The sequence below is a fragment of the Triturus cristatus genome, chromosome 9 (assembly GCF_964204655.1).
Source record: "Triturus cristatus chromosome 9, aTriCri1.1, whole genome shotgun sequence".
NCBI classification, from domain to species: domain Eukaryota; kingdom Metazoa; phylum Chordata; class Amphibia; order Caudata; family Salamandridae; genus Triturus; species Triturus cristatus.
Window position 1 is genome coordinate 50,860,692 of NC_140592.1, and position 22,819 is coordinate 50,883,510.

General features: G+C 43.0%; 1 protein-coding gene across 1 annotated transcript in view; it reads left to right on the forward strand.

Moving 5' to 3' along the window:
• Positions 1-22,819, forward strand: part of LOC146797369 (uncharacterized) — a 401,286-nt gene that overhangs the window by 331,207 nt on the left and 47,260 nt on the right. Inside the window, exons 90-95 of the mRNA XM_085624372.1 lie at positions 8,282-8,335; positions 9,142-9,195; positions 9,470-9,532; positions 11,686-11,748; positions 15,421-15,537; positions 19,567-19,644. Coding sequence (XP_085480498.1) covers positions 8,282-8,335; positions 9,142-9,195; positions 9,470-9,532; positions 11,686-11,748; positions 15,421-15,537; positions 19,567-19,644 — 429 coding nt within the window. The remainder of the gene's footprint in view (positions 1-8,281; positions 8,336-9,141; positions 9,196-9,469; positions 9,533-11,685; positions 11,749-15,420; positions 15,538-19,566; positions 19,645-22,819) is intronic.

Below are 22,819 nucleotides of genomic sequence, written 5' to 3' on the forward strand. Positions count from 1 at the left end.
TTGTGTGTCTGCAACTGCAACAAACCACATCAGTTCATACAGTGTATTGTCATAAGGAATGCTGCCTGGGTGCCAGTGTTACACATTCACCTCCCTGTACATTTAATGTTATGTTATGTTATGTTATGTTATTTTTATTTGTACCGCGCACAGCTGCCCCAGCAAAGAGGCGTCCTGGCGCTTTGAGAAGGTGAACACAACACAACACTAAAAGCGGACAAAAGGAGACGAGACACAACAGATAAGCTAAACAAATAAAAAGGTCTTGATAGCCCGTCTAAACTGAAGGAGTTCATCGATGGCCCGGATTTGTGGAGGAAGAGAATTCCACCAACTCGCTGCCAGGACTCGAAAGGAGCGGCCACCAATTCTGCTCAACTTAAAACGCGGGACCACTGCTAAGTTCTGGCCTAGCGATCTAAGAGTGCGAGAGGGGACATAGGGGATCAGCAATTTCTCCAAAATTTGTGGGGGAGTACCCTTTAGGATTTTAAATGCAAAGCAGAGAACCTTAAATCTAATCCTCTGCTGCACAGGGAGCCAGTGGAGAGAGCGCAGAGTATTGGACACCGAGCATCGCCTAGGCAGACCTGTCACCAGTCGGGCCGCAGCGTTTTGAACCCGCTGGAGCCGCAGAAATTCTGACTGGTTTATCCCCGCCAGTAGGGAGCTGGCGTAGTCCAGCCTGGACAGCACTGATGCTTGGACCACCAGCTGTCTTGTGGGTGCATCAAAGAATTTGAGGATGGGTCGAAGTCCTCTGATGATGCCATAGCAAGAAGCCGCCACCTTCTTGGTATGACAGATGAAACTCAGAGAAGGATCAAGCCACACCCCCAAGTTTTTTATCTCTGCCGCTGGGAGGGGAGTCACACCCAACTCCGAAGGCCACCATTTGTCATCCCACAAAGCCACCTGTTTACCAACCACCATAATCTCCGTCTTCTTGGTGTTTAACTGGAGACAGTTGGAATTCATCCAGTTAGCCACTTCCCGCAGACCATCACAGAACCTGGGAGCCTCCAGGTCTGAGTCCCCACTCAGTGTGACCGCCAGCTGCGTGTCATCTGCGTAAGAGACCATGGTCAGGCCCCACCGCTTGACGACCGCAGCCAGCGGTCTCACATACAGATTGAAAAGGGTGAGACTCAGTGAAGACCCCTGTGGGACTCCCTGGTCTAGCGGGTAGGATGACGACTTACCGGGCGGGATCGCCACCTGGAATGACCTATCCGTAAGGAAGGAACGAAACCAGTGCAAGGCGGAGCCAGAAACGCCCACCTCCTCAAGACGCCGAATCAGAATCCCGTGCGAGACCGTGTCGAAGGCGGCACTAAGATCTAATAACAGTAGTGCCGCCGTCCGACCGGAATCCAGCACGGAACGCAGATGCTCGACCATCGAGAGAAGGGCCGTCTCCGTGCTGTGACCCGCACGGAACCCGTTCTGGGTAGGGTCGAGAATGTTAAGCCTACCAAGATGGTCTGTAAGAGTGGCATTCACATGGGCCTCCGCTATTTTCGTGGCCCAAGGGAGAAGGGAGATAGGGCGGTAGCTTTCAGGTTTAAGGGGGTTAAGGGTCGCCTTCTTCAGAATTGGCGTGACTACTGCCTGCTTCCATCTAACGGGAACCACTCCAGAAGAGAGAGACAGGTTGATCAAGGACAGCACCGGGGTACGGCAAACCGGTGCCAGGGTCTTGAGTTGGGCCGGTTTCAGCGGGTCTGCCGGAGATCCAGACTTGATTTTGGCGCTGAGAAAGTCAAACACCTCCAGAGATAAGGGGGGTAAGATGGAAAGACATTCCCCCTCACCTAAGGTGCGACCAACCTGCTCTAGCATCAGGGAACCCGTTGGGAAAGTGCGATAGATGGCTTGCACTTTTTCATGGAAGAAAGAGGCCAAACCCTAACAATGTGAGTCCGAGCATATTTCCACTGCAGTTGCTCTCTTCGCCATCAAGTCCTTTAATACTTTAAAAATAAGTTTCGATGGATTGGCAGAGTTCTGAAACTGTTGAGCATAAAAGGAAGCGAGAGTTTGACACACTGCCCTGTGATAAATCTTGACCTTGGCCAGATAACATATTTTCAGATCTGGGTCGTACGACTTCCTCCATAATCTTTCGGCCTGTCTACAGGCCCTCTTAAGAAATGCCAAGGAAGTGTCATACCAAGGGCTCGGCTCCTTCCGGTGACACTTGGACCAACACATAGGAATCAGAGAATCGAGGGCACCAGATATCCACTCACAGAAGGAGTCGTATCCACAATCGACCTCGGTGAGCGGACCTAAAGGAACCTTCTCGAGCTGATGGTAAAAATCCTCCAGTCTTAATTTGTTCCAGTGTCGTTAAAGAACAAGTCTATCCTGAGATAGAAAAGGAGAGTCAGACAAAGAGCATGCCGTTTTCACCAGCATGTGGTCTGTCCAGACCAACTGGGAGGAACCAAAAACTCTGAGTCCTTCTAGATTTGTGAAGAACGGGTCAAGAAAATGCCCACCTTTATGTGTGGGGAAAGTAATCATCTGCGAGAGCTGTAAGGCCTCAAGATCCGCCAGAAAGCTCCTAATAGAGGGTAAAGAAGGGCAGTCCAAATGGAGATTAAGATCTCCCACAACATTAAAATTTGCGCATCCTAGTGCCTCTATGCTAATATACTCAGGAAGAGCAGCCCTAAAAACAGAGTCACAGCCCGGAGGCCGGTAAATTAATAACCCAGAGAAGGTAAACTGGCGACTAAATGCTATTTTAAATAGGGCACCCTCACACCCCAAAAGTTCAGCGGCTTTCCACTCGGAGGGATAACACCGTTTGGTGGCCATCGCAATACCTCCACCTCTAGTCGTCCGATTTAAAGTGAAAATAGCATACTCTGGGGGAAAGGCTAGGTTAATTATCGAGGAGTCAGAGTCCTGGAGCCACGTTTCCGTCAGAAAAAGCACATCCGGCGAACTATCAATAAGAAGGTCGTAAACCTCCTGATGGTGCTTTACCACAGATCTGACGTTTAAGCTCCAGATACTCAGGTCCCGTTGTCCTATCCTCTTTATAACAGGCCCCAAGGAGCGTATAAGAGAGGGGGGTTCCAATGACCAAGCACCACACCTACAATGATATGGGCCACACAGCGGGACTACAGGCGAAAACTCGCAGCGTGTACATCGGTCCCGAAGGGCCAGTAGATCGGCCCTACTATAAGTTCTCAAAGGTATAGTCATGATGGCCAGGTCCAGAGTTCTGCCGCGAGCCGCTCCTCCTTAGCGCAGACGGGCCGGACTCTGGCACGACTCAGGCACAGCGAAGGCACGCCCACTGCGCGTAACCACTGCGCGTTGGAGGGAGCTTTAAATAGGCGTCCCTCCACTCAGCCGGAGCGCTAGACCGCTCGTCAGCAACACCCACCCAGAGTGACCACCACTCCAAGATGGCGCCCAAAGTGACCACCACTCCAAGATGGCGCCCAAAGTGACCACCACTCCAAGATGGCGCCCAAAGCCAATCCCACCCCAGAGACCGGACCCGCCAAAACAGCGGTGAAGGAACCATTAGAGTGCAGGTGAGGGGGTTATAATAAATCCTTTTAAAATCAGGGCAAAATACAACTAAGAAAAACACAAATAGTTATAAGGGTAGCTTTAAAAATGATAGCGCGGTATTGAGGCGCATAGCGCGATGCAAAGCGCGAGTTAATCAAGTGAGTGTAAACGAGTGCATGGAATGCAGTAGTACTGGACAATTTTCTGCAGAGCTGTTTTCTTACCACAAAAAATCCAAAAGAAGTTAAATGTCATGGAAAGCAAGAAGAAGGAAGACATTCTGGGTAATGCCCAGGATACTGTATTGATGCCGGAAGAGCAAGAACAGACTAGTTGGTAGAATGAGTTGAACCTTAATGCTTTTCCTGGTTCATATAGCTGCAGGGACAAGCAAGCAATATCAACTCTGGGAGTCTGTGAAGAAAAGTTAGCCTTTCAAGCACCCTTGTTACTCTGGATGGACATGGACAAGAAGTCAAGGCCCAACTCAGAAAAAGTGGTGCAGGGTGAGTCTCGGTACAGTACAGCATAAATCAGTCTGCAAAACGATCTAAGTCAGTGGCCATACAAACTCTTGCTGAAGTCAAAGTAACAGAAGAACTTGCAGGGGCAGAAGAAAAAAGAAGGGATGGTACCTCTGCGCAGGTGGTCTGGGAAGTTTGTCATTACTGGAATGCTGATAAGAGAGAATGCTATCTCAGGATCCCTGCAAATTATAAATGTAGGGCATCTGTACATATAGAACTTAGCAAAGTGTACTGGAAGTTGGAAGAAGAGTGATGCAAGTCCTGGTACTGCTGCACGAATGAGGAGACAAATCATGAAGTACTTTGACTCAAGTGTTAAGAGAGAACAAAATAAGGTGGGAACTAAAATGCACGTGGCATGAAAGGGTCTGCCAAACTGTACTCGGAACAACAAAGCCTCAGAAGAATGAAACTGGATCCATCTTCCATTGATCGGGAATTGATAAAAAGCAATGGTGGAAAAGAACAGAGGGCAGACAGTGCAAGGAGTGCTTCTGACAGAGGCTCTGCTAACAGAATCCCTGCAGTTCTTGCACCTCTAAGGCACTAGTTATGAGCTGTAGAGTACTGGGGCAGAATTACCGCAAGGTAGATTCACAAGCAAATATACAGTTATCATGTGGTACATCCGACCCAGTACTGTGAACTTATGGGTTAAACCCCATGGAATAGGGAATTATCATGTGGGACTGATTTTTATAGATGTTAATACCACTTGAATTCAGCAGTAAAAGCGTCATGTGATTTGACTGTGCAGGATTAGTGCACAGTAAAATGGGGTCTGGTTCTCCTAAACCTGGAAAAACTGGGTGTGGAATAACTGAGTTCAATTAGTTGGTTCCTTTCCGCTTGACTCATAATAAGGGCCTAAGTGGTGTGGGGAAACAGGGGTTTGGCAACACTGGAATAGTGCGGTTCAAGCAAGTTCCATGGCATCTTTAATATAAATATCTTATTGTTTACTTGTTATTATATACTGGACTTCCCCTATTTTTAAGCCCTGTAAATAAGGTGTTCCTATTGCTAAATTTCATCCTACTCAATGGACTGACCTCAAAATGATGCAAGGGTAAGTGGCCTTTGCTGGCTTCCAACTCGTTAGATGTTGCCACCGAGGTAAATGCATTTTTCAAGTCACAAAGTCACATCACATGGGAACTAAGACCATGGGCTATCAGGATACACTTGAGGATGGGTGTTCACACTGATCTCAGTTCTTTTAAGTGATAAATGCTTGTATGAGCCACACCTGTCCAGGGGGTATCGTTTATGTTTTCTCATGCCCATAGACATGCTTTCTGATAAAAGACATGATCCAATACCCCGTAAAGAAAGATCCAATAGGGATTTAACAGACACCTGAAGTAAACGACAAATGGGGTATATATGCCTTGGCAAATCTATGGTCACTTGGAGTTTCCTGGATACCAACCTCACCCTCAATGAACACATTGCAAAAAACCAAAGAAAACAAGGACAGATTGATATTCTCTTTGTCTTCTAAAGAAAGTGAAACATTTACTTCCAGAAAGCAACTTCACAACTGCAGATGAAGTCCTCGTACTCTCAGATCTGGAAGTTGGTAACACCGTGCTCCATGACCTCCCAGACTCCACACTGGCACCCTTAAGGGCACCCTCAGCACGTCTCATCCAGGGCCTGAAGAAATATGATCAGATCACCCCCATCCTGGTGGAAGTCCTCTGGCTCCACTTGCTGGCCAGCACCATCTACAAAAGCAGCTGCAGATTTGCAAAGTCATCATGACCCCTCTGTTTCTCATGCAGACAAGCTTACCATTTCTGTTGGTTCTCGGCACACCCACAGCCAGGATACCACCGTACTGCAGACTAAGAAGTGTAAATAGGAAAAAAACAAGACAGCAGGGCTAGTCCATCAATGCAACCAGGATATGAAACAACGGGCATAGTTACAAAGGCTTATTGCCAATGAACATGGCTTAACACAGCCTTGTAAATAAGGCCCCCTTTCACGTTACACTTAGCGTGGAAGGATAGGGAGATGGGTGTTGCCATGGGCGTTCTGCCGCGACACCCATTGATTTTGACACTGCCCCCTATTTACAAGGGTAGTGTAAATAAGGGGCTGCGCCAAAATTAAGACCATGGAAAATCTAGTCTTAACATGGGGAAACGAGGAGAAATGTTTAATTTCTCTAGTGATTGTTCATGTGCAGGAAGGTGACCCTTCCTGCACATAAACAATCATTAAAAATGGCGATTTGAAACGTCTATGTGTGCTGCATAATGCAGAACACATAGGAGTCACAAATCACCATTAGTGATTGTTTATGGGCAGGAGGGACACCTTCCTGCACATAAACAATCATTCCCTCAACTCAGGCACCCTTGCATTATGATGCAAGACTGCCTGCGTTGGCGCTAGGCAGCTGAGCTTAGTGCCAGCGCTAGTGAAAACGAAGGGTTTTGTCGTACCATTGTAAATACGGTGCATCCCTGCATTTTCAGAATGGCGGAGCATGGCTTTAGCAACTTTTACTTAATGGCACGCTTCTCCATTCACTTGTAAATATGCCCTACTATCCCCGTATCCATCAGGGATGCCCCAACGCTGCTCCAGTTTAAAAAGAGCTGCAGATGCACCTCATTAACGATCACTACATCTCAATGCATGAACCATTCACAAACCAGTTTCCACTCCTAACAGTTGTTGACTTTATGCTTGTCTTTGAACATATAAGGTACTTTGATGCCTTTTGGTTAGGTTTATGCTATAGTATTACCAAATACTTTACATAAATACATACATGTAGAGCAGGGGCGCCCAGCCTCAGCCCAGAATGGCTGGACCCTTGCCAGATTTACAAGATATCCACAAAAGGTACAGTTACATACAGTGAATCTTAATGACAATCACTTTAATATTCAATGGTGATCCTGAAAATCTGGCATGATCTTAACCTTGCTGAATCCACCACGCTGGATACCCGTGCTTTAAACAAATGCCACCGCTCCTCAAGCGGTAAATGATAGTAGACGTCAAACCTACACCTTGGCCTTAAGAGGACCATCTACCAAAAGGGAGGAGAAGGAGATAATGTATTCCAGAATACAACGTCAGTGATGAAACTTTTAAAACATTCACCACCAGTAACAGATCTAGGTTTAATCCATCGTAATTTTGCTCGCCGTATCACCTCAGATTAGACCCAGCCATATGCAAATCAGTCTTAACCCTGCTCCCCATGAGAACAGTCCAGCCCGAACTGCCAAGCCAGGTCCTCCCTGGACCGGAAAAGAAGCATCCTGGGACCAGTTTCAGGGTTTTAACCCTCATCCGCCAGGCTAGCTTGAATCCAGTGGTGCGGCAAGCACTGGACCCACATCTGGGCATATCCTTAGCCACTTAGGGTGCACACAGCAACACCACAAAATAAAAGTGATGGAACATATACATTTCGTGCCACATGGCTGGAAGGCGATTACATCGTGTGGGGGTGGCTGGAGAGCATCCAGATGAATAACCACTAGGTAAATGATGAGGTAAACACACCCAACAGCCGGCTGAATTATAGGCCAAATAGGATTTCTCAATGAGCTGGAGCCTCTGAAGACCCTCAGTAATCGGGAAGTGTTTATCATAAGTTAGGCTTCTGAGGAACATTTTTCTTCTGGTATTATTTTTAAGAGGGTTGTTATAGTGGTGCTAAGTGTAGAAGGTATAAATGTAGAGCCACCAGGAAGCTTACTCCAGCAGAAGGAGGGAAACCACAAGAGAGTTCATACCTTGCAGTGGTGTAGCAGTGCTATATGCTTGGCTTGCAGCAAGAACTGCATGGAAAGGTGGGTTGTGGAAGTCAAAAAGTCAAGAGAGTGTCACTATATTCAACAGTACAGGGAACAAAAAGAACAGGACATTGATGTGCTTCTTGTATAGTACAGCAATCTGATGGTCACTTGAGGAGAGGGTATGAAAGGTCAGTGCATGGATTTGTTGCTAGTAGATGACAGTGTTCTGATGGTCAGTATGTTCAAGGTACAGAACTTACATGACCTGGATGTATTGATAGAATAACCCGTCTCACTGATGCCCACATGAGAAGGATCAATCGTTCAGTATGTTGATAGTGTAGATTAGCACATTGATTGTCACTAGGTTCCAGGTACTGAAGAAGCTGCTTAGATCTCATATTGATGTTGTGCAGCTTATGAGTGATCATTATTGTGTTTCAGGGTGATCGGGGGATGAAAGGAGCCTGTGGACAGGACGGTGAAAAAGGTGACAAGGTAAGAGTGATCAACCTGTCACATGGAACTAAACAATTGCATAACTATTATGGGAACTTGCACAGATTTGCTTCACTGCTATGCTTCATTCGCCAAATGTGATTCTCACCGAAGCCCTCTATACCAAGATTAGAAGGAGCCTCCTAGGGACTTCACCTTGAACCTAATATTTGCACCTTCTTCTTTGGCCCAGCCACAGGACAGTAATGGTCTGAATTGAATCAGGTCAGCAATGTGGCTTCTGTTGTAAAATTACAAATGGGACTCACGGCCCCTGCTGCTTTCGCTCGCTATATTAAAAGAACTCGGTGGTCTGATGTATCTGATGGCAAAGGTTCCACTAGCTTTGCAATGGTGTCCACCATGAGCAATGATGAAGCCACTGAAAATGGTGTCAGGTGAAGCATCTAACTTAAGATGGCCACCTCTGTGGAAGAACATTGTATAAACCATAGCAAATCTTTGATGGAACACCCTACAAGTGGCAGTGGTGTGTCTGGAAAAAACTCCCCGCATGGTAAGGGCACTTGCAGTGTAGGTGTTGACAATGTATGTCCACTCTGTGGACACATTTCCATCAACAACATTTTTGGAGGAATTCCGCCAAGCTACACTAGCATGGTGGGATTGTGATCAGTATATTTCTCCTGAGGTGGTTCTTAGTACACTTATCAAAGCTCACTTATGGGAACATCCCTCACCACTATTGCAGCGCAGCAAAAATAAGGCTGACACTCCTCTGCAAGTGGTCACCTGTCCTGCTGACAACAGGTTAAAGCAAACTCACACCTACTCCTTTCTTTCAGGGAGACGCGGGCATTCCTGGCAGAATGGGACTTCCAGGAAGGAAGGGAGACATGGTAAGACAACACAGTCGGTTTCATGTGTATTTTATTTAATTTATTTGAAAAAGAACACAATAAATCACTTGCCATGATATAAACATGGCAGCAAAATATAAAGGAAGACCCTGAAGGATGAAAGAGTTTGAGCAAATTGTGCCTGGGGAGGAAGAGCATTTCAAAGGTTTATGGGGATGAAGCGAAGTCAGCAACAATATGACACAAGGTTATTTTATGAGTCAAAAATATGTGGTTATGTCTACTTAACTTTGTTCCATATATTTCTGTCTAGGGAGAATCTGGAGCTCCAGGAATGCCGGGTGCACCAGGCAAAGAAGGTCTCATAGGTCCCAAGGTGAGATTCCTTTAAAGCTAATTCAAAGTTACTATCTGCCCCTGTTGTGTGTGGGTGTTCTTCAGATTCACAGCAAGTGGTAAGTACATCTTTCATTTTCTCGATCCAATTCAGTTTCACTTCTGCTGCAGTCCTTACCTGAAATGTTGTGGGAATGACCAGGGAGGCATCACACCAAAACATAGACCATCTTCTTGCTTTCACCCAAAAAGTTGGAGACCAGAAACAATAGATCTAGGTGTACAAGGGTCACACTTTGCAATTGATCACAAATGTATACTAGACACTTGTAAAGAGCCAGGTTCACTGGGGTTTCAATTTTTAAGGAATCCATCATACTTGACAAGTAGTTGAAGGAAACACCTGAGCCCTTAGATACTCATGCTAAACCACCCAGGGAGCTGTCACAAAAGACCTCAGATAACATTTGCAGTGTGAATATTAAACTCCTTTCTTTGAGAAGTTATAAGTAAAATTGTTTTTCATGTAATAAAAAAGTTGATGCTATTGCACAAGAGTATTATTTGCCAACCAAAAATTTTTTTTCATGTGTAAAATATGTTTACTGTTTAGCTGGGTTGTGGCATGGGTGAAACAGTATATTTTTGGCATAAAGTCTGTTTTCAGATCATACAGTTGATCATCACATTCCTTGTAGATGTTTGCATATGCATCCTAACCAGTTAATACATGCACACTCACTGGCACTTTCCTTTATATTTGGTAATTCCTTCAAAATTATATTTCACCAAAAATGAATTCTCTAAATGTCTTTTGATTCTAAAATTTGTTGTTTGTGATCATTTTGTTTTTTGAATCCTTTCTCAGGAGATACATGTTTGTATCTCTATTTGAAAATTAGCTCAAAATGTATATTAGTAGAACAGTTCTCATATTTTATAAACCAAATTGCAATATTCTACACATTCCAGATACCTGTTGCCAATGCAAACAGTCCCCCTCCCAACTATGTCCATGTATATCAGAAGTAGGACAGAAAATGTCACAATTGCACTTGCAGGTTTTTGAAGCAGGAGCTAAATCTAGTAACAGAGTTGGCAAAGTATGACTTTTGCTCCACCGAGCTGAATGTCATGCTGGATTGCCTTTATAAACGCGATAATGACAAACAGCCTCGCCTATATGCAGGATTTTGCATTTCTCATGAAATTTCCTTTGTAAAGAGTTTTTGTCACTCTAATATGCGGCAAGAGCAGGACTAAAGATGTGGGGTTCAAGAAGTGCCCTAGCACAAACATTATGGTGGTAAGATGACCTGCCTGCATGTGACTTTACGGAAAAGCCTTGGAAGGTTAGGAAGAGGAACATCGTGTTTGTAGTGTTAGAAATACTAGGCTAAGGTGTGCACAAGTTTATGGCATTTTGGACCTTTTGTGGATATCAGCTGGGAGGAGGCCCAGTCTTGCAGAACATCTTATACTTCTCCCTTAGGGCCTTATTTTGAGTTTAGTCAATGGGATACTCCGTCACATACTTGGCAATGTCCTGTCCACTGTATAACAGTATTATAACCTGTGGTACGTGTAATGCAGCAGACGAGATATCCACCATGTTTTGACAAAGTATTCCATCTTCCAAACACAAAATAAGGCTCTTTAGCCTAAACCATTAGGACAATGCTAAAGGCATATTTCAATCAGCTTTATTTAATTAAAAATGTTATCTGAACACTGTGTTTCGTAAAATGCCCATATTGAGCTTTGTCGCTAATTTTGTTGCACTGAAGAACAGCCTTGGTTGATTATTCCTGAACTCCTTGTTCTGGGAGAGGATACGTGAAAATCACCGTTCCTGTAAGGTCTGGTTGTGATCAGGAAACCCTGCAATAACCAACCATTGATTGTGCCCTCCTCTTGTCTTTATTGGGTGGCACAACTTTGTTGCTTCATTTGACCTCTCAAATAAAGATTTGCATTCACTTTTAGGATAGAAAACACAAACAACCCAAGCTCAGTTGCTTAAAATAGACCATCATTGCATGGATTGTGCTGCGAGTGGCCCTAGAAAACAGTTTAGACTCACTTATGTCAATAACGCTTTCTAGCCTGCATGTGAGGGATGAACTGCGAATATGTGACTTGATGATTTGCATAAAGCTCTCTGCCTGCCTTGATTTCTCCATCTCTTCTCAGGGTGACAGGGGCTTTGCAGGCCAGCAGGGACACAAAGGAGACCAAGGAGATAAAGGAGAACGGGTGAGTTGCACTGAGTTGTGATGAGATGTGACCAGCATCTGAAATTAATGGGCAGTTGTTTTTTTCTCTGGTTTCGCATTAACATTAGATTACATTCTGGCACATAGTTAGTGGACTTCCTAAAAGCTGATGCTTCCTAGAAGTGGAGGGGAGGTGTATAAATAATTGACATCCCGTATTTATATACCCGGCAGTCTATCTATGCGTCCCCCTAGCAATGATTCTAGATATGGACCAGAGACATGGAATTAATCTACCCCTCAACATTTTAGGACAGGATAACTTACTATTCTAACTTCAGATGATTAATACAACAAGGTGTGCATCATGAGATGATTAAAGTGAGTAACAACAGCAAGTTTGTGTCAGTGTCTGGGCGTTGAGTTTCTCATAGTTTCTGGTCTTCGTCTGCCAGAGGTAAGGGTGACCCCTTCTGGTAGCCACATTGATGCTCGTGCAATGTGACAAGTGCCTTCCAGACACAAGGAGGAAAAGACAGAAGAAAAAAACCTTGTCGACAACAACAGGAAAAGGATAAATTCGAGACTGGAGATCACAGATGGAGATGAGGTAAACTGGAGACGAGAGGACGCTGAAAAAGTTCTGGAAGAGGATCCAAGACAAGGAAAAACCTGGGACAAAAATTATGCTAGGGGGTGAAGAACGTGATGGAAACTACCTCTGAATGCATTGTGACACAAGGACGTGTCCCAAGTGCTCTCCTGATATAGGTAGGTACAAGAAGTATTCCATGATTCCTCCAGTCTCCATCCACTTGGGCTGCCATATAAAAGACAGGGAAAAAATGGCCACCATCTTAGATTGAGCTGGAAAAAATAACCAGGTCCAAAAAATACTGTCATATTTGAAGTTAGATCAAGGGACATGGAGTGCTCTGGAGAATCAGCATGACAGGCCCTGGTTGCTAAGTGTTTTTAAATGCCCCCGGCCGCCCTGTTTTACAAGAAGACTTCCCAGCCTGAGTTGGCCCAAACACGACAGTCTCAATTCCCATTCGCAGGACTCCCAGGTGGGATGAGGAAGACACAGGGGATGTGGCATAACAGTCTGAGACTAAAACTGTGCACGTTTGATTATGTACTGATGCATTCATGCAGTGTGCATGCAAGCTCAGGAGAGGCTTAGAATCACTGAAATGTGTGAAGCCTCTACACAAATCACTGGTCAGTGATTCTTACTGGCATGTTGGACATGGTGTGGTGGCTTGAGCCATGAAACATGCCTGCAGGCAAATTAATTATTATCTGAATGTAGTAAAGTACCAGAATCCTGATTTCAGCTCTATTACTGTCCGGTGGGAGATTGTGCTCCGCTAACTTTCAGCCCCTGGTATTTGCAGAAGTGTTCCTCTTGGAGGAGAATGGCAAGGAGCTCTTACATGGAAACAATTGGAGCGCTTGAGCAAATGTAGATGCTTAGCAATTTCCAAATAATTGTAATTTCACCGGCTTTTGGACACGACTAACAGTGGTTTATCTCAAGAAAGCAAAGTGCGAAGGGGAGGAATGGGGCAAAGAGAGCAAGAAGATTCTGTGATTCGGCAATGGGATGGGAGAAGAGGAATGTTGTGAATCTCCATGAGCATCGTATGGACTCCGAAAACTGAATTGCAAACAATGTATGACAACAAAGTGGCCCTCTGGCTCTTTATTTCTTCCATTCTCAAGCATGAACCTAGAGACACAAATGCAACCTTCAAATGTAGCTGCAAACTGACCAGTGGGGCAAGGCACAAATTCCAGGAATAAATGACCTCAAAAATTGCATTTCACCCCATTCCATCACTCCAGCTCGAGTGGAGAATACTCGTTTTAGATGTAGCCCCTTTGACGCGGCAAGCAAAAGAACAAAGTGTTGACCTTGGAAATAAAGTAGAGAGAACATCTCTTGACCTACACAGTGGCCACCACCAACTATACAACAAATTATAGAAGTCACCTCACATTCAACTTCACAGTGCCCATTTTGGGCTGCAGAAGACCCCAGTACTATAGCACTCAATTGTAGCCTTTTTTAACTGAAAAGAATTTGCTACAAAAGCAAAATCCGTCTGCTATCAACCAGTCTACATTATAATAAATTCTATGCCCTCGATCAGTGGTGGGTAAGATGTCGAGGAGCTTCTGATGTCTTAATAGAGGCTTTGGATCTAGATAAGGAACCTTTGAGATGTTATATTGTGAAACTCTAAATAAAACCTGACTCTCAGAGAATTAGATCAGCGTTCCCCTGGGAGCAAAGAAAGATGTAATGACACTATCAATGCAGACTTTGCAGCCAGACAAAATATTGAATATGAACGAGTGCCGCTCTTCTATTCAGAACTAGCCTGTGTCTACAGACGTCCTTGAAATGACTGAGACTACTGCTATTGGATTAACTGGATGTGAAAACTACTTTGAGATAGCAATGAAGCAAAAGTAACTAAAGATTTTGCCTCTGTCATGTAGGAGGGGAACACCACAAATATCAAAGGATCAGGATAAACATCAAACTTCATTACTTAGGAACTTCTAGACCTTCAGAGCAAGCTCAGTATAATAAAATAAATCCACAGACATGGGACTCATTTTACTGTTTATCTCCTTCATTTATCGCTCTGTCACATTCAGTCTGAATTGAGCTGTTCTCTGAGTCTCAAGCATTATTAGCATGCTTGCCAACTAGACAGATCACAAGCCTTAGGCCCTCAATTCACTAAGGGGCACATGCATCAAGCATTTTTGTATTCGCAAACGGGCCGATTCTGCGAATCGGGCTGTTTGCGAAGGCAAAAAATGCTTTCTAATGCAGAAAACCCTATTTTGCTATTCGGTGACTTGTTACCGAATCGCAAAATGGGTTTGAGATTCGCTATTAGGAAGGGGCTTGTTTTGGGTGTCCCTTCTTAATACCAAATCGCATCGGTATGTAGGAAAGTTTTGTAATCGTGAATGTGGACGCAAAACATTCGCATTTTACCACCTACTTCAAGTAGGTGGTAACCCGTTCGCAAATTGGGGACCCCTTCTCTTTTGTGAATGTTTGCTACAGCATTTTTTAAGAGCAGGCAGTGGTCCCATGGACCACTGCCTGCTCTTAAAAAATTAAAAGAAAACTTTTCATTTAAGGAAAACGAGCTGCTTTTAAAAAAAAAAGATTGCTTTATTTAAAAGCAATCACAAACATGGTGGTCTGCTGACCCCAGCAGGCCACCATCCCTGTGATTTTAGCAATTCCCAGTGGGTCGCAAACCGAGACCTACCTCATTAATATTCATGAGGTACGTCTATTTGCGAACCAGTGGGACTCATACATTTGATATAGCGATTTCCTAATTGCGATTCGCAGGTAACCGCAATTAGGAACTCAGTATTTCAAACTTTTATACATTTGGTCCTTAATACATGCCTGTGGCCTAGGGCAGGTCAAATGGCCCAATATATTGTGAACAAAGATCAAAAAGAGGCGTTATAGAAAAAAAAACCTTCATCGCTGCAGAGACAGGATATGAAAAGGCCAATGGTTTGCACAATTATAAAAATTATCCCATGCAAACAATGTTTTTATTTGAACCAATTGCCCTTTTGGAAGTAGGCTTGGAATATGACGTGGAGATTGTGAGTTTACTACTTCTCATTAAATGCTAAATACATCTATATTTGTCTTTAGGGTGTGGCAGGTCCTATAGGTGTACCAGGGCCTAGAGGTACAGAGGGAACATCTGGCCCACATGGTCCTCCCGGCCCTGTCGGCACAAAAGGTCCCGAGGGCATCCAAGGACAAAAGGTAAGTGATGCGGCGACATTTGTGGGCTTCTGGAGCTCGAATGCTTGAACTAATTCATCATATTTAGAAAAGGCATAAAATACACAGCTAACCCTTAAACTCAAAAAAGTTTCAAAGATGCTGTGAAAAATACAACCACGGTTTCTTGTGCATATTTAGTGATTAAAATGTGTATTGCTCCGACTTCTCATTTAAGACCCTCTAACCAGTCTTGCTTTCCATATGCATTGCTCTAAGACAAAGTCCTGTTCTGCCTTCATTGATGAAGAGATATTTATTTCATTTATTTTATATCTTTGTGTAGTGTTGGCTTGGGCCACTTTTTTGGACTAGTTTTTTCCTAAACATCAACAGGATCAGGGAGGTCTTAGATGCATGGGCAAGTGTATTGCCCTTCGTGGGGCTGCCCTCTATTAGTAGATAAGTGAGGTCCATCTAGCATATAGAAGTAGGAAAAAGAATCACTAAATATGCTTATTAGCAAAATTCTTTTAATTGGATTAAGCACATTAAGAAGCTGAAACCTGTCTCAAATATTTACGTGACTCTAATAGCTGATTCTTATTTCTGCTGATTTTTTGGCATGCTGCAACATATTGCATTCCTTGAAAAAGTTCCCCAAAACTGAGGCAAATATACCTAATTCTGAATTTTCTGGTGTACATCTATAGTTTTAAGAAGTTATGTGGTCGGGAGAGCACACCGTTTATAATTTTTCTTTTCAACTTGAATGAGTTTTAAATTTGCGGTGCGACAGCAGGGTAGAAGTTTGTCCACTTCTACTGAGAAAATTGTAGTTAAATGACAAGCTGTTGGCTTGTGTAAAGCTGTGCACTGTTCGCCTGGTGTGTACTGAGACACTACAGTTTTTCGAAAAATAGTTCAGTTTATTTCTGACAATGTCAACATAAATTCAACCTTATGTTAATATATCACACGTGGTGGCATAATGAAGTTTGTATACAATATGCTTTGATGTACATTATGAAGAAAAATGACACATAAAAATAACTTTTTACATCATCATTAAATTTCATCAAAACATTACATGATCATTGCATAACATTTTAGTATGTATGCCCAATGCATTTCGGAACACAGTGGTTCCTTCATCAGGGGCTGATCTGAAATGAAAGTAAACATGTGTGTCATTGATGGTGTCATTGGAGGCTCAAAATCATGAATTAAGTATGTGGATATGAATGAGTTGTTATATGATCATATCCTACCTGTAATGGATTATTGGCTTGATATGCACTGTGAAATGAGGGTAAAAAATGAGTTAGTGATACCCTGTGTTCTAAGTGTTTAGAGGAAAAGTACTGCCTGAACGAAACTTTAACATCAAACCGTCTCATGGGCTTACCTCGATGAGGATTTAGTATGCAAGCTGTGGAGAAACGAAAATACTAATTGAGCGTTGGATCAAGCTCAGAATCATAACTAATATAAGGACAAAGCTAAAATGCTCAAACGTTGATAATGAGAAGTAACTGCTCGCTTACCTCTAAAGTGTGATATTCAGAATTACTGAAAAATAATGACAAGAAAAAAAATTTTCAGGAACTATTCTCAGGGGAGGTATCTGGTGTAAAGATCAAAATGCTATGAAAACCGCCTTACCTAATAATAGCTTTGACATAGAAGAAACGAAATTCTCCGTGATTCAGGTCGGGTTTGAAAACGCCACGGATACCGCGTTTAAAGAGAACGTAGCTATAGAAAGAGGACTGATCGAGAGAAATCTGCTCCAGAGTGATAAGTAGTAAGCGCCATCTTAGAACGGTGGAATAATGAACAAATGAAACGCGTATGATAAAAGCAATGTTTTCAAATGCGAAATAGTTGGGAAAGAGACTTAATGTAAAAAAGAAAGAATGAAAACTACTGGAAATTTGTGATAATTCAACAGAATGGTGTTGAATATTAAATGAACCCTGTGGGCGAGTCAAGACATGAACCTTGAAGAAAAAAACGAATTAAAAAAGGGATTATGTTTTCTATGATGTCCAGAAAGAATCACCTATGAAAAAATAGTCTATGAAAAATGGACTCTCACATGAGTGCGTAAAGTATTCTGTCGTGAGGTAGCGCGATGTTTCCAAAAATAGAAAATGCCAATGTATATAACATAAACTGAACTGAGATAATGTGAGAATGGGAGTTGAAAACAATTAAATACTCCTGGTGACTGTTCTACCCTGTAGTAAGTCTACAACCCATGAGATAAATGTGCTAATGTGGGATATAAAACCTGCTGTGGTTATTTGCTCTGTGTGTGTAAAAAGGATCCCAGGACTGTGATAATCAGGAATTATATATAGTCAAACGTTCAAACCTAACATCATTTCATAAAAAACATGACATGTCTAATCTGTCATTAATACCCTGTGGAAGCATGGTATCAAGGTATTTTATCCAGTATACTTCGCGTTGTAACAATTTAAGGTGATTGTTAACCCCTTGTTGTGTTGGTGTTTGTTCAATCACTTGAAATCTCAATTGGGATATTGTGTGGTTTGCTTCTACCCAATGGTTTGCCAAAGAGGAGCTCAAATTTTTTGTTCTTATGCGACTTTTGTGTTCTGTAATGCGGATCTTGATTTTTCGCTCTGTTTTGCCGACATACATTTTGCCGCAAGGGCATTTAATGCCATATATTACATTGCTCGCATTACAATCACTGGTGTGTCTCAACAGTATGTTTTTTCCTGTGTTGGGATGTGTTAAAACATTTCCCACAATCACATTATTGCAATGTGAGCAGTTTGTACATTTCAAAGTTCCTTTGAAAGGGGTCATTGGGTTAATGTCTTTACGTGAGGTTAAAAGTTCTCGTAAATTTTTACCCCTAGTGTAAGCATGTAGTGGAAGATTCCCAAAAATGTTGTTGAAGTCTGGTTCTTGGGTGTTAAAGTTTCGTTCAGGCAGTACTTTTCCTCTAAACACTTAGAACACAGGGTATCACTAACTCATTTTGTACCCTCATTTCACAGTGCATATCAAGCCAATAATCCATTACAGGTAGGATATGATCATATAAGAACTCATTCATATCCACATACTTAATTCATGATTTTGAGCCTCCAATGACACCATCAATGACACACATGTTTACTTTCATTTCAGATCAGCCCCTGATGAAGGAACCACTGTGTTCCGAAATGCATTGGGCATACATACTAAAATGTTATGCAATGATCATGTAATGTTTTGATGAAATTTAATGATGATGTAAAAAGAAGTTATTTTTATGTGTCATTTTTCTTCATAATGTACATCAAAGCATATTGTATACAAACTTCATTATGCCACCACGTGTGATATATTAACATAAGGTTGAATTTATGTTGACATTGTCAGAAATAAACTGAACTATTTTTCGAAAAACTGTAGTGTCTCAGTACACACCAGGCGAACAGTGCACAGCTTTACACAAGCCAACAGCTTGTCATCTATAGTTTTAGGCATATTGCTGAAATTCCTCTTCTATCATTGCACTGAGACTGGCTGTAGAAAATAAATATATGACTCTTCTAGCAGTAATGATACTTAGGTTAACTTGAGCCACTTCCCACTCAACTCCATTTGCAATTACTATAGTGTTAAAACATATTTAAATTTGTTGTTTCTATGTGCTTTGTGTTCTGATGATCTTACATGTGGTCTATGCTGCATTACGGTATTAATAAATACATATATTCCCAGACTTTTATTGCCACCCACCAAGGGCCAGATGTACGACCAGCAATTTTGCGACTCGCAAAATTGTGATAGTACATGGCCATTCCAATTTTAGCATGTGCGAACGGGTCGCTAACCCGTTTGCACATGCTAAAATTGGTCGTACATCTGGCCCAAATCCGTTAAATACTTGCTATCTTTCAATGATGAGTGCTTGATTTATTAGTTATTCATGATCCATGTATTGAACAATTAAGTGTACATATTTAATACTGGTGCACATTCTACACACATTGTTCAAGAAATGAAAGCATTATTATTCATGCACTTTTTGTTCCCACTCAGGGCGAAAGGGGACCTCCAGGAGAGACGGTTGCCGGACCCCGCGGGCTCCCCGGTGTAACAGGAGAAAGAGGAGAGCAGGTTAATCTCATTACTCCTCATTAGACATGATCTAGTATTAACTGTATATAGATTTAACCCCCAACTAGTGTCTCTGTAAGGAGTAATGATGGTGCCATGAATAAATGTCTTACATGTAGGCAGCTCAGTGGACTAAATCACCTGAAGGCACTTCAACTTAGTGAATTGCTTCTGCAGTGAATTTAGAAAGTTTTTTTTTAAAGAGTGGCACAGCGTCACATTTCATAACCAGGGTCCTGCAACTTTTCTAAGCCTAGAGAACAATGCAAGCTGGTCATTTAGCCTTGCATAACTGCCCTTCAGGCTCTTTTTCACGTCCCCTTAGAACCACTAACACCATTACAAAGTAGGAGTAATGAATCATGCATGCCAAACATAAGGTCCTGATGAATATCCCTTACCAGTAGAGGCACTGACGAAGGGCTGAAACATGTTGACCCAATTTACAAGATGATTTGGTCCTAATAGCCCCCATTTTTGTCCTTTTATAATCTTGTGTAGAGGAGAAATTAATAAGTGAAGTTCATTCTACCTGATAGACAAATGTTAACCACTCAGATTCTCCCTATAAACTCCACACGTAACCAACACGCATTAAGAGATCAAGGTGAGCCACCCTGCAACATTTTTGCTGGTGAATGTGCGACACTGTTCGGCAGCCATGCCATCTACTGTGTGTGAAGGGTATACATCCTTTTTTGTAAGAAACAGGATAGCAAAGTGCTACTAACCCAGGAGATTCGTGGATTTCTAATCTGTTAACCAAGTACTGAGGTCATTTTCTCGATTATTCATAGTCTGACAGGGAGGATGTACTTCGGGTCCTTTTCAACTAATTCCCACTCTCTTTGATGGTGTAATTTCCCCAAATGCACTCTCTGATTATCCAATGATTTATTTTAAGTGTTCTTTACCTGTTCCATGGGTGCTTTTGTAAGTGAAACCCTGATGGGAAGTCATGTCATTTCAGGGTGCAAGAGTTACAGTGAAGGGTTTGGGTTTGTCAGGCCATGAAAAGATAGGAGCTGCTTCTAACTCCACTAGGATATGTTGAAGTAGTTGGAAGAAGCTGTGTAATGTACCAACACAGATCAGTTATGGGTACCAGTGATCAGTTCTATGATGACTCCCAGTCTTGACACCATGTTTGCTGAGGTTGGTTCATTGTCCAGGGATGAATATATATGTTTGGTCTTTGTGTGGTTTCCTTTGATTAACTGTAATTCTTTACACAACTGAGCTTCAGTTGACTGATATCCATAATTACGTAATAAACATGCAAGAGTTTGTTGGTGATGTGTAGGTATAGTTAGATGTCATCAGCACAAGAATGAGAGAGGGGGTCCTGGTCACTAATGAGCTTTAGGAGAGCACAGGTAGAAGATGACAAGCACAGATGAAAGGTGTGAATCATACAATGCTCCACATGAACCTTCGAGAAGGTGGGTAGGAAGGGTGCACCATTCGATGTATTGAGTTTAGTTGCAGAGAAAGGCTGCAAATCAGAGGACGAAGGAGTCTGAGGCACCTGCTGCTTTAAAGTAGCAATACAAAGGTATGGTTCAAAACGTGGGGGTGGAAAATAAAGGGTTTTCCTACGCAACCATTTATTTAGCAGTCTTTGCCATTTTTATGAAGTTTGAAAAGCTTTAAAATATCGAATATCTGGCAAAACACCCTCTTAAGGTAAGTCCTTCAGAGAAAACCCCTACCAGAATTCCCTTTCAGCAGGAGAATTCTCTTGCAAAACAGCAAATACCGTTGCTAAACATTTTTCCAACCAAGACAATGTCTCTTACAAAACCTTTTCACCAAAAAGATTTCTTGCAAGCAAAGTTTGGAAACTCAGCAAAGTTTGCAAACTGTACAAAATATTAACTTTGTCCCTGTCATCCAACTTTGAGGACGGCAAAGATGTTAAATTTGAGGTTTGCATTCAGGTACCACTCACGCTTGCATCTCGCACATCATGCTCCCCTACCATGCACACACAAGACCTTACCAGTTTCCTTTTTTAGCCAAAGAGCATGAACCAGAAGCACCTTCTTGCACGCTTACTGAAGTCCTATACTGGGTTTCTTCAGCACATGGCTTTAAGCCATGGACATTATGTCATTGACCATTGGCAGCAGTTAACTTGCTTAACCTCTGCATCTCTTGCCTGGGGAAGAGTCATCCAGGGCACCCCTGCATTCTGGTTGTTATCATCGGTATTACCCTCTGGATCAATCTGGCCTGCATGCAGAGTATGCAATCAACTTGGGCACTGGTTCATGGCTACCAAGTGGTCATGAGTGCCTTTCCTGTCAATGAGGTCGTAAGGCACCCTAATCAGGGACCCAGCACCTCCGTGTGGATTTTACCATCACTGGAATTAGTAAGTGGGTGAGGAACCCTGGAAAAGGAGTGTGTTGTACTGCTTCTCCTTTATACTAGGAACCTGTTTCAGCCAGGTTTACCTGTTAGGGGCCTGTGAAGGGTAGCCAGCATCTAGGAGCATATAGCTTTTCGGTGACAACACCTTCCTCAGCTCCTTTGCACTGTCTTGCAAGTCTAGCTGGCTACAGGGATGCCAGACCAACACAGGCCTATATAACTGAGCACGTCTCACTTTCTGGGTGCAGCACTGGAAGCTGGTAGCATCAAGCAAGTCTTTCCAACTGGGTGTGAGTCAGGGGCCAGACTCTCAGTTTGCTACTGTGATTTGAGTTCACCATCAAAAAGTAGAACTTAGGTTGTCCTATGGGCTTCCCCGATCACAGTTCTGCGTGAGCCTGTCCATCTGTTGATTCAGGTACAGAAGGTGGGTGAGAGGGCAGAGACCACCCAGTCAGCCATCAAAAATCCCCATCACAAGAAAAAGCAACAGAATTATGTCTCCTCCATCATTTGTCACACCCTCAGTTACTCCCCGAAAGACAAGAGGCACAGAGAGAACTCACCGGTCTCTCCCCAAGTCCACCATTAGTTTAGCCACCCACAGCAGTCTTTTTTGGAGTTCCTCCAACAATGGATGTGCACCAGATGGAGGAGGATGCGGCCCCATCGTACTCCATGATGCTCCAGATTTGGAAGAACAGAACTCTGCTCTGAGCTGCACAGCTCATTCAGCAGCTTAGGGTTTCAGTGGGGTCAGAGATGATACTGGAGGATGCTCACTTGGCTTCCAGTTTAC